This window comes from Panicum virgatum, chromosome 3N, assembly GCF_016808335.1.
Source record: "Panicum virgatum strain AP13 chromosome 3N, P.virgatum_v5, whole genome shotgun sequence".
NCBI classification, from domain to species: Eukaryota; Viridiplantae; Streptophyta; class Magnoliopsida; order Poales; family Poaceae; genus Panicum; species Panicum virgatum.
In genome coordinates this window covers 9,577,864-9,589,988 of record NC_053147.1, presented here as the reverse complement: position 1 = coordinate 9,589,988, position 12,125 = coordinate 9,577,864, and the positions used below count along the sequence as shown (strand labels likewise).

At 45.8% G+C, this 12,125-nt stretch overlaps 1 protein-coding gene and 1 non-coding gene across 3 annotated transcripts; one reads left to right on the top strand and one right to left on the bottom strand.

Annotated features, from left to right (window-relative positions):
• Positions 1-308: 308 nt before the first annotated feature.
• TRNAN-GUU lies at positions 309-382 on the top strand. The gene has a single exon. It is a non-coding gene; the product is annotated as a tRNA-Asn (tRNA).
• A 607-nt stretch (positions 383-989) lies between these two features.
• On the bottom strand, positions 990-11,703 carry LOC120664225 (serine/threonine-protein phosphatase BSL1 homolog). 2 transcript variants are annotated; one of them, XM_039943323.1, is made up of 21 exons: positions 11,260-11,696; positions 11,090-11,150; positions 10,630-10,708; positions 10,472-10,551; positions 10,266-10,360; positions 9,786-9,885; positions 6,590-6,659; positions 5,825-5,926; positions 5,506-5,587; positions 5,259-5,426; positions 4,549-4,708; positions 4,215-4,440; positions 3,752-3,922; positions 3,443-3,681; positions 3,039-3,123; positions 2,854-2,952; positions 2,577-2,776; positions 2,420-2,495; positions 2,115-2,250; positions 1,907-2,043; positions 990-1,704 (listed from the first exon to the last, which is right to left on the bottom strand). In XM_039943323.1, exons 1-21 carry the CDS (start codon positions 11,471-11,473, stop codon positions 1,621-1,623), a joined length of 2,664 nt encoding a protein of 887 aa, XP_039799257.1. In that variant the 5' UTR covers positions 11,474-11,696; the 3' UTR covers positions 990-1,620. The 2 variants fall into 2 exon arrangements, with proteins under 2 accessions (XP_039799257.1, XP_039799255.1); XM_039943321.1 differs by having other exon boundaries at positions 2,420-2,776; positions 11,260-11,703.
• Between the last annotated feature and the right edge of the window lie 422 nt (positions 11,704-12,125).

The following is a 12,125-nucleotide window of genomic DNA, read 5'->3' as shown; positions in this document are numbered from 1 at the left end:
TATATGGAGCACCCTAATAAATAGAAAAATAGCGTATTTGTAGTGTTTGTTTTCAGCATTCTAGCACGGATGATCAGTTTGTGCACGCAACTCAGCCTACGTCCAATGAAATGAACTCTGCTTGCCATTCTTGCTCCTTTGGCTTCTCTTCGATTTGTCCACCACAATCAGCGCAAGCGGTAATCAACAATCATGCTATATGAAGCACTTTTCGCTCCAGAATAGGGAGCTTCCAGCGGAAATGGTGTGAGAATTAACAGCTCGGTATCATTGAATATTAAAATATAGGCGCAAACTGTCCAATAAAAGCTGGAATAGCTCAGTTGGCCAGAGCGTGTGGCTGTTAACCACAAGGTCGGAGGTTCGAGCCCTCCTTCTAGCGTTAATTGTTAATTTTTATGGATTTTATTTTTCTCTTTTTAACATGAATATTTTCTCCTTGTTTCCTTTTCCATGGACTTTATTTTTCTTTATTTTTTTCTTTTTAACATGAATATTTTCACCTTGTTTCCATGGACTTTATTTTTCTCTTTTTAACATGAATATTTTCTCCTTGTTTCCTTTTCCATGAATATTTTGGGAGGATATTTCAAGATAATAATGTTAGGTTTGTTCGTTTTGGTCTCTGGATGGAAAATCAAGATAATAGCGTTAATTTTTATGGACTTTATTTTTCTCTTTTTAACATGAATATTTTCTCCTTGTTTCCTTTTCCATGGACTTTAATTTTCTTTATTTTTTTCTTTTTAACATGAATATTTTCTCCTTGTTTCCATGGACTTTATTTTTCTCTTTTTAACATGAATATTTTCTCCTTGTTTCCCTTTCCATGAATATTTTGGGAGGAGATTTCAAGATAATAGTGTTAGGTTTGTTCGTTTTGGTCTCTGGATGGAAAATCAAGTCCGTCCCCAACACGCACTCGCACTTGCACTTGCTCCCACACCGTGCAAAAAAGGCGAGATCAACCAATTCAGCACCTTCCATCTGGGTCACTCGAAGCAGCCACTGAATTTCAGCACTACTTAATTAGTTTATCACATTGACACCTATGTAAATCCAATCATTAACTTACAACATTCACGCTCCTCAGAGAGCAGATGAAAAGCCTCAAATCCTAGGCCAATCTAAACTCAGAACCTGATAAGTTGTATAGCTGTTGCGTTTAAACAACGCCCTGACACTGGGGCATGGTATACAAACACATACTCTGAAACAACAACAATCTAGCCATGTACACTACAATTACAGGTGAGCTATTACAGAAAACTACATCAGACTTGATTATTGTCCATCATATCACTATTGCATCTTCCTATCCAAACAATGTAGTACAGAGAGACCGAATCAGGTTGGGAGGCATATAATGTCACGCCGATCTGAACTGTTTGTTATTTTGTAGCTTCCCAATAAGGAGATCAGATCATGGTACCACATCTACTACACGTAACATTGATGCATTACAATGGACAATCAGGAAACTTTTCACAGTTGAAATCCATGATGTCCTGTTGGTTGGTTGATTGTTCTTCTGGAGTATACCATATGTACCTTGAAACTGCCAACAAATTTCTGATTACAAACAACAGATCCAGAAGCTTGAGGTGGCTCTGTCATGTATCATATGTAAGCAAGAGAATTCCTGTCACCGGCAGCTTGTGGCCGCCCTCTGGTTGGAGTAGGTGGCCGCTGAATGTTAAGTTCCTACAGATAATCAGAATTCCAAGTCTATTGTAAGTTAACCTATTATTAGACCCAACCCGCAACAGAAGACATCAATAGCTTATACAGTGGCATAACAGGAATGTAGAGCCTAGTGTTGTTGGTAACAATATTCTTACTGGCAATCATGCGAATCCTCATATTCCCTCACAAAATATGAAGTAAAGGAGAAATGGATTAATACCTGCATCCATGTGGCATCCCCACGTTCAGGGGAGGACTCAGGTGAATTAACAGGTGGTGGAAGTGGATGAATTAACTTTGGTACAACAACTAAGCCCCTGCCAACCACAAGTATGGCCCCAGCATTGTTCGCAGTACCTGTTGCAGTAAAGGTCTCAGAAAAAAAAGATATATACTTCTAAAATGAAGCAAGAATGCAAGATACATACCACAGTAATTAGTTGCTGAAAACAAAGTAATCAATTGCCCATGAGCAAAACGCTCAAACCCATCCATCACACACTCATGGGCTCTTATGATCAATTGCAATTTGTTTCGCTTACAGAACTCTGTTACTCGATCAGGCTGAAAATTTAACAGGAAACAAGTTTGATCAACAGAGCCAGCGATAAGATTGATTGTTTAAAAAAGAAGAGCCAACATAATATTTAATCTGGAATGGCAAGCACTTGATAAAGTAATAAGAAAAGGCAAACATCAGGAATTCTACAGCAACAGAATAATCATGAAGTACCCCAAATGTCACTAAGCCAGGTCCTCGTGCATTTGGTCTCAAACCCTCGACGCTATCATTCTCTGTAGGATCAGACCTACATTTACACAAGAAATAAAGTGTTCGTAGTCGTGTTATAGATAAACGTGAAGAACACAATAAAAGGGTCACCAAGTACCATAGGAGGTCCATGAGGATAATGGACCCAACATCCATTGTAATAGGCCTTTCAAGTTTCTCAATTTGCTCCACAGTGTTTATTGACCTTCCAATGCCACCATGCATGCAAATTATTTTCTTTTCTATCATGGCAGCAAGTGGGAGATAATTGAACAGTTGATTGAATCTTGTCCAAGCCCATATCCCGTCACTTTCACCCTACAGCAAAGGGTTCATTCAACTAATGCATCCAATATTTTCATTCCAACAAATACACGTAGCACTGTTATGCCTACCATTCTCTCAATGCATTCAAGGCGGAAGCCAAAAAGAGCGTTGATGTCAGCAGCTTCATGATTTCCCCTGATTAAGTGCACATTTTCCGGGTACTCAATCTGCAATGTTTCTCAAAAGATAAGAACTAAAATTTATACATAATGGTTCCATCAATGGAAAAGACATTTCAGGAATTGGTACTAACTTTAAGAGCAAGAAGCAAAGTTATTGTTTCCAAGCTGTGCTGGCCGCGGTCAACATAGTCTCCCAAGAAGAGATAATCAATGTACCTAAAAAGGCAAATTTATTACATACGAAAAGGACAAGTTACATGGAAGAACACAGGTACAATATGCAACACAAAGGCTTTTAGAACCAAGGAAGTAAGGGACTTAGGGTAGGCCAGGAAACCCAACATGAGCCACCAACAAAAAAGGAAAAGAAAGAGAAAGGGAAAATGTAAATATACAAGGCATCAATAATAGTGACAATATTAGCGGATGAGCCCACACTGTACAATACAAAAACAAAGATAGTGCACAGAAAAATCATAGTTAACTAGCTTCAAATGTACGTTCAAAAGGGATATGAACTTCAGGAGCTACTTACGTTATGTCACCAGCAGTTGATGGGAAACCATATTCATCGAAAAGGCGCATTAGGTCCCCAAACTGCCCGTGAAGATCACCAAATACTTTAATTGGTGCTTTTAATTGTAAAACAGTTGGCTCTTGCATAAAAATCTGCTCAGCAGCATAGCATAGCTCGCCAACTTCATAAGAGTCAAGGAAAAAGGTTCTATCAGCAGGAGCTCTCCAATTCCTTGGCTTAAGTAAGAACGAAATAATCTGCAACAAAAGAGAGTATGAACACATAGTTCCCACCATAAACTTGACAGAAATCAAAATCAGTATATACCTTCTTATGCAAACCTTGTGGTGATCGTTGTCTATTTAATGCTCTCCTCCCTGGATAAGATTGGTCATTGCTTGAAGGGTGCATTCGTCTGCTTTCATTCTCAAATTGATCGAGTGAAAGCTGTCTAACCAAGCATCCTAAATCTCCTACTGCTTCTTTAGCAACTACAACCTTCAAAAACAAAGGTCAGGAGTTCAGGGTCACCAAATTGTATTGATCAGAAATTAACAAAGCATAAAGCTTATAAGAAGAAAACAACTGCACTTGCAAGGAAATCATACAGAAACCTTTGGGTAAAACAGTCAACCATTAATGGAATCTCATTCAAATATTGTTAAGCCTAGAGAATTGCAGAGGACTATCATATTAGACTGAATTAGTTCCTAATTGGGTAATTCGCGATTATAATTGAATACATTTGTATTGGCAAAGTTGTGGAGAGAATTTTCATCAGAATACATACTGCTCTAGAATGTAGTTTCACATCAGGTTCTAGGGAGCCCCCATCATCAAAATCTTCAGGCATTGGCGAAGTGTCACTCAGTGGGGACTCAGATCCTATTCCCTCTGAAAGACTGTCTTCTGAAGATGCTGCAGATGCTTCCTTAGCAGCTCGCCATACAGCGCTTACAGCTTCAGCTTCCGCAGTTGAGGCCTCTATCAACATGTCAATTGACTTTTTGTCCGGGCTGAAATCAGTGTGAACTCACTTAGCTTTGACAATCGTCAAAAACACGAAACCTCTACAAGCACCAAAGATGTGAGTCAGAAACTTAAAACCAGAATCTGTGTCTTGCCTGTTATTTGAAGATTGCTGGACAGATGAATCCGAGTAATAATTATGATTTCTATTTGGAGTTTCCCCCCGTGGGACTCTATCAGCATTGTACATAGATGAAGTGATTTCTGATTGTAAAGGTGCATTCTCAGCAACAAGGAAATCATCGAGGAGGATATCTGTCGGAGAATAATGTTATTAGATTTGAGAGGCACAAAGTTGATGGTAAATTGACCATCACACCAAAAGTTGCATTAGGGATGATCTAGACCTGGTCACCGAAACCTAATAACAAAACTAATTGAAACAACAAGCAGATCAATTACTCATCTGCTCAATCATTTGCTAATAAAACATCAGTGGCTTGCTAAACATAGGAGGTCATATGATTACCTGATATCAGATATTCAGAAATCTGCTACAATAATGCTGCAGTAATTTAAATGAAATCTGGCAGGTGCTGTAAGAATCTACCAGACTATGAATCTAAGCATCCAAATACTTGTTGGCTGGCAACACTAAGTCACTAAACACAACAAGTGACAAACCACTCCATTGAAATTTGAAAAACAAACATCAGCACTCTAACTCGATCTACTGATAACAAAAGGAAACTACAGATCAGACACATTTTCCATGGTGTCAATAGAAAAAGGTCCTCTGAGTTTCAAATGAACCAACACAAAACAAGGCAGAGCAGCACCAAAAATGATATCCATGGCTAGTTACCTCCCCTCAGTCCACCATAAATGTATATCTGAGTACCGACAGAGGCAGCTGCATGACGACATCGACGAAGTAGATCCGAAGAAGCATCATGCACATTAGATGATTTTAAAGTGCGAGAGGTCACAATGCCATTTCTATCCAACCAAACTCCAGCAGCGGTGTCGAGGACTTCAGAAAGTGAGGTTTAGTCAGAACAAGAGATAAATAGATATATCTGGAGGTAAAAGGAGCAAAAGAATAAGCTAACCTGCTATTGCGCCCTCTCCTTCAATAGCTCTCCCTCCTCTAAGGACACCTCCAGTAACATGCAACCGAGCACCAACAAAAACCTAGAGCTTAAGACTATCAGGAGAAGCAAAGCATACTAACATGCCAGAATTAAGTGGAGCAAGAAGGAAGGAATCATTGTCAAGAACAAATAAATACACTTTTGAGATGAACAGGTTCTATCAGGATCAAATTCTCCAGATCAGCTGGGCATGGATTTGTCATATAAAAATCAAGTAATTGAACTTGCACTTTTTTTAACAAAAAAGCTTGCACATATGATATAGGTAATAACTTACAGCTGCATGCTGATATCTTGGAGATGGAGATACCCCCGGAGCTAGAGTCCACTCCCACTGGCCATTGGTATGCATCAGTAGTCCATAAGCATCAGAAAGTGGCTGCAAATGCATTGCGATTATCATCAAATAAATCTCAACAGATATAAATTTTTTTGATGAAAAATGAAGTAGCTAATTTGATTAACAAGGTAAAGCCTTCTCCCAAGCATGAATTCACTGCATTGATGTGCTATCGCGTCCCATTTGAACAGCACAAGCTACACCTAAAATACCACCATGCACTACAAAACTCACTGCAGGCCAAATTCCAAGACAAGGAGCGCAAAACCATTGTTTTACTCACAATTATTTTCCACTAAAAGAACAACAATGGCGATTTAATTTAGCAATTGAACTACCTTGCAATGGTATTTCTCTAATTTCGATTCTTTGGCATGTAACTCAGCAAATTTTGCATTCAGCTTCCAAGTGCTTTCTCATCCAAACTCCAATGATAGACCATTACAACAGAAGACTTTACAACTAATGTAATTTGAAAATATGCATGAAAAGTTGAAAACTACTGAAGGGATAATTCATTTTTTTATCATATGAAAGCATTGCATAAGCCTTTACTGAGGATCTTCATTTTTACTGTATAAACATATAACCTTCTCAGATCAGCAGAGCTGAAGTAAATATTGGCGGTTAATATCATAACAAATAAAATAGCCTAAATAACACAATCTTGCAGAAACAGTAACAAAAGAACAAGGAACGTACCGTTCCAGAAGCATCCCTTCCACCACAAAGTAAAAGCATGCCATCGGAACGTGAACTGGCAGTAGCATACCTGTAGTGATTTAGAAGCAGCTAAAAGTAAGACATTGCATACTTAAACAAGCATTTTAGAATTAAATGCAGACATAATACTTAAAGGAGTAAGACACTAAGTGCCAACTTAACGTCACATTCACAGCATAGAACAATCATCTATTGCACTGAGTGTATGATCCATAGCAATTATTTAGTGCAGATATGACTTTCTTACGAAATAAGTACCCCCCCCCCCCCACCCCCATACAATTCTCTTTCCTTCACTTTTTTTTTACTTGGAGAGGATTCATTTTTTTTCTCGAAAGCGCAGGAGGACTGCGCCTCAATATATTAAGAAGAAAGGAGGGGTAAGAGCCCCAAAAGGTACAATTAGGGCCTGTACCAAGCCCAAGACTATTAGAGTATATTTGGTAGTTGTAGATATACGTATCGTAGACTGCCATATGTATCCCGGTGAGACTTGCCCCCCAAGTCTTGTACTCTTATATATACTGGCCGAGGCCTCAATGAAATCATCCCAATATACACCAATCCTATTCTTCCACATGGTATCACGAGATTAGGGTTTGGGATCCTAGGCTAAACCTTCCGCCGCCGCCACCCACGCCCCTGCCTTCCTCGCGTTGCCGGTCGTCCTCCACGGCGCGCCTCCTGCGCGCCACCTCGACGGCCTCCTAGCGCGCCCCCGGGGAGGTCGCCCATGACCTCCGCCGGGGGCAGCGCCCTCCCCATCTGTGCGGTCGATCGAATCGATCCGCCGCCGTCGTAGAAGGTCGTCCAGCAACAACAGATCGTGAAGAACGCACTCGGTGTCGTCCACGAGCTGGCCTTGGCCTCCCTCCTGCACCTCTCCTGGCAGAATCCGCCGTCGGCGGGCTGGCTCCTCTGCTTCTCTCCTGGCGGACCCTCTCCGCCCCAGCCTCCTACCCCGACCATCTCCGCTGCCGGCGGGATCCGCCCCGATGGATCTGGATCCACGCCGGGGTCCTCCACCACCGGCGCACTGGCTCCGCCCGCCGGGCCTTGCCCCGTCGGTGGCCGCGGCCGGCTGCGCCCCCACTTCTCCGCCCCGTCCTGCCAGTCTCCCTCCCTCCGCCCGCGGCTCCTTCCTGGCGGGGATCCACGCCCGTCGGGCCCTGGCCCATGGCCGCGGCAGGCTGCGCCCCTTCCCTGGCGGGGATTCCACTGCACTGGCGTCGACTCCTCCTAGCGCCCCCCGCCTCCTCTGTTCTCTCTCGCGCGCAAGATGACTGTGCTGGCGTGTTGTGCCGAGAGGAGAAAAGATGAGATGGGTGAGGCGCTACGTGCACCCAAGAGTTCTACACGAGACATTGCTGCTGGTTTAATTTTGGTTAGTTTCTCTGATTTTTACTCGATCACTGATCGAGATTGAGTCGTCCACCGCCCGTCGACCTCGCGCCTCTACTTCGACGTCAGCGTCGACTTCACCGGCCTCTTCTTCGTCTTCGACATGCGACATGGTGACATGGACGGTGCCCTAGGGGACGCCCATCTGCACTGCCCTCCTCGCCGCTTCGTTCGCACGTCGACCTTCGCCGGCTCGTCGTCGCCTTCACCGATCGGGACGCCTTCACCGACTTCGCCCACCGTCGTCTCGCCTCACGCTACTCGGTCTGATCAGCCGATGTGCGTGATCCACCCGACTCCCGTGACGTCCGTCCTCGTACTGCGCGCCTCTTCCCCGAGTATGGAGGGCTGCCACTGCTTCGCCTCTTCGGGCAGCCGCGGCGCCACCCGTGGTCTCCTTCGCCGTTGCATCCTCACCGCCGCCGACTACGTCCACGACCTCATCGTTGACTTATCGCTGCGCGTCCCGCGCATAGTCTTTGTCAAGCTGTACGAGTTCTTCGCCATCTCCTTCGAGCACCGCCGCCGCGCAATCCGGATCATTCGGCCTTGTGCTGGAAAATCTGGGTTCCCTTCCTCACTTCGTCTAGCACAACCACGTCGCCAGCGTCGCCATCTCGTCCCCGACTACTTCGTCTACTCCAGCAACAGCAGGCGTTGGCTGGCACTTTCTACCTCGCCTTCTTCTGCGCCTGCGGCCGCCATGGAGGCCTTCTCTGCTGGTCCCCCTCGGCGACGGCGTCTGATTGTGCATCCTCCCTTGCACGCAGTTTGCACGTCCGGTATTGGCAACACCGGTGCGTGCCCATCGTCCTCGATGCGTTCCCGAGCCTGGCAAACTCGGGCATGTGTCGCCCGATGGCCTGACTGCATCGACTTTGGCATAGCTCCCTCTACGACTGCCTCGACGCGTCGCCATCTTCGTCTCCGACGTCTTCTCCATTACGCCACCACCATGGCGCCTCCTCGTGCGCCCGCGGCTTCATGTGCGGCTTCCTCGTCTTCGGCAATCTCAACAGCTCTACATCGACCTCGGCTACTCTACGCACGGCATCTTCAACCATGGCTCCTCTAGCTCGGCTACCTCGACATCGGCACAAAGGGCTACCATCCGCATGAGTTACTCGCCGGTTTTCTCTCCAGTCGCAGCATCCACACCACATAGACGTTATGACTGCGGGGGGATGTTAGTCCGTTGGCTCCTGCTTTCGGCCTCTTCTCCAGTCTCACCGTTTGCGGTGCTCCCGCTGTGACTGCGGGGGAGTATTAGAGTATATTTGGTAGTTGTAGATATACGTATCGTAGACTGCCATATGTATCCCGGGGAGGCTTGCCCCCCAAATCTTGTACTCTTATATATACCGGCCGAGGCCTCAATGAAATCATCCCAATATACACCAATCCTATTCTTCCACAAAGACAGACCCCTTAAGAACTATTACAAGAACACACACAAGGGGTGAGACCTGACCAACAAGAACCAATATATAATGTTAGAAGTACAAAAAATATTCAACAATCTCCAAAAGGTAGGGGCTGGAAGGTAGATGAGTCTGTACAGATTAAAGTATAAAATCTGCAATAACCCAATAACTTGTCCAGTGCAATCTAACTCTTCCAATCATTTAACATTTTGGATGGATAGACTCAGAAGATGTGGGCATATGCCAAAAATGTCAACAAGCATTCTAAGAAGAATTCAAAGGAGATAGTATACATAACAAAGAACATGGAGCTCATCATGCATCTCCATAAAGTACACGGATCAACTTACATTCTTGCTGAAGGTCTATCGCCCTCAGGGTTAAGTTTCTGCCACCTATATGGTTTCTGTGCAGTATCCAAAGCCCAAGCATCTGATAAGACCCGCTTTCCTGCACAAGATGTGACATGGATCAGAAAATTATATAAAAAACCGCTAGAGCATTGCTTGAGATTGGTCGTCTTAATTTACAAAAGAGCAGTAACTGACCAACAGAGGTTAACACTACAAAAGAGCATTGCTTGAGATTGGTCGTCTTAATTTACAACACCAGATCTTTTGAAGTATTTTCAACAATAATATCGACAATGTTGTAGTTCCGCAATATTACTCTACTTATCTCTTTAATGCAATCCAGGGAAAAATGTATTGGAAAAAGAAAGTTAAAATGAGTTACTAATCAAATAAAAGGGCATTAAGAAAATATTAAGTGCAATGCGTCGTGATTATTGCAGAAATATAGTTAAGGGCGATTTGCATGAAAGAGCTAACCATCATTTCCCGAAACGGTGACAAGATAACGTTGAGCTACCAAATCCATGCAATGACCATAGCGAGGACCAGGACCAGCCCCTTGAACCACAACCCTGCAGTGAGTGCCAGAAATGGAAACATTAGACCGCAATCCGACAAAAAAGCAAAAAAGGAAAGCACATAGAAAAACAAGGGAAGAATAGTATATTTGGCTTTAACCTAACCTGTGCCATTTAAACTTGTCGTTTGTGAGGTCAAGGACATAGAGATCATCCGTCGAATGCCCTGCTGGTCCAATGCCACCCTGTACCAACACTGCATCAGTCACACCTGAACTAAGTTGGCGCCAAAATGGAATTCGAAGACCCCATGTTTCTTATACCTGGAAAACAACCATGGTGCCCACAGCGGCTGCAGAATGTGCGGCCCTTGGTGATGGAGGTTCTCCAGCGGGATGCAACCTGCAGAATGTAGAATTTAACCAGAGTATTTGAATCCATTTCGTCCATTTCACAAAGAAAATTATGTTAAGCAAAGTAACGGCATGTTGGTAGTTGCAATTGGGCTGCATTCCAGACAACCAAGCAATGACAAGCACCAAACATGGATGCAAAGCATACAATTTTATGCAATCGCGAGCAGGATCGAAAATAACATACATATTTCACTGCACTTAACACAAAGGAAAACTAATGCATTACGGCCAGAACCCACACATACATACAGGACCGAAACTGTCCCCCAGGAAGCTCCGAACTAGGAGTAGAACTCGAAATTGAGCTGAATTTCCACCTTCTATGAAACAAGAAGCATAAATTCTAGCATGCAGCAGCCGCGCGTACCTTGTCCACCTCCGCTTCTCCACATCGTACGAGTGCACCGAGTTTGTCACCCCCGCGAGTCCTTCAGTTACAGTCCCAAACAGCGCCGCCATCAGATCACACGCACAAGACCAGCACAACCAGAATTCGAGACTCAAAGCTTAGCTGATGCGAGGAAGGGAGCACCGAACTGATGCCGGGGAGGCCCGAGGACGCGCCGGCCTCGATGGCGGTGGCGCCGCCGAAGAGGATGAGCCGCGGGCCGTGGCCCTTGGTGGGCGCGACGGCGGTGAGCGAGTGGCCGCACCTGAAGCCCGGGGCGTCCTCCCCCACGCCCTCCCACCCCTCCACCTCCCTGTACGCCGGCGCCGGCACCACCCACGCGCCCTTCCCCGCCGTCCCCATCCGCTCCTCCTCCCACCAAAACCCTAGCTCCTCCCCGCGCTAAACCCTAAGCCTCCTCCTCCGCCACCGCCGCCGCCGCCGCAGCAGCCGCGTGGGATCCGAGGGAGAGCGAGCAGTGACAGGGAGTCGAGAGAGGGGGCCAGCGCAGCGCAGTGGAATTCGGAATTGGACAGGGATAGACGTCGGCCGCGGGGGGCACAGAGCAGAGAAGAGTGGGGAACGCGGCGGGGCCCGGGTGGCGGTGGCAGGGGTTTAGTATGGTGGGTCCCGGGTGTCGAGGACGTGCGGGTAAGCGCGGCTGTGGGTGTCGGGAGTCAATGGGGTTTGCTGTCATCGACAGCTTGGGGGGGGGGGGGGGGGGGGGGGGGGGGGGGGGGGGGCAGGAGTACGTCGGAGCAGAGTAAATGGCGGGCGGGGGGGGGCAGGAGTACGTCGGAGCAGAGTAAATGGCGGGCGCGGCCGCCGCCGTGTGGGAACTGGGGCGTGGGCCCCGCTTGGCCGGCTTGAGGCTTCACTAGCTGCCGGATTTGACAGACCGGTGCAGTTCCATACTTCCAGAAGAGAGGGGGTTGTTTCGTTCTCCTCCTCTCTTTCGATTTCGATCCACACGGCTTTCCCGTTTTAAAGAAAAACACACGTTGCGCTGTATCAT

Bases quoted from the DNA above. Each gene is read 5' to 3' on its own strand.
- LOC120664225 (XM_039943321.1), bottom strand. From the start codon at position 11,473: ATGGGGACGGCGGGGAAGGGCGCGTGGGTGGTGCCGGCGCCGGCGTAC. The intron at 10,709-11,089 runs GTACGCGCGGCT...TACATTCTGCAG, and splicing joins GAGAAGCGGAGGTGGACAAG to GTTGCATCCCGCTGGAGAAC. The intron at 3,923-4,214 runs GTATGTATTCTG...TTGTTTTTGAAG, and splicing joins TGAAACTACATTCTAGAGCA to GTTGTAGTTGCTAAAGAAGC.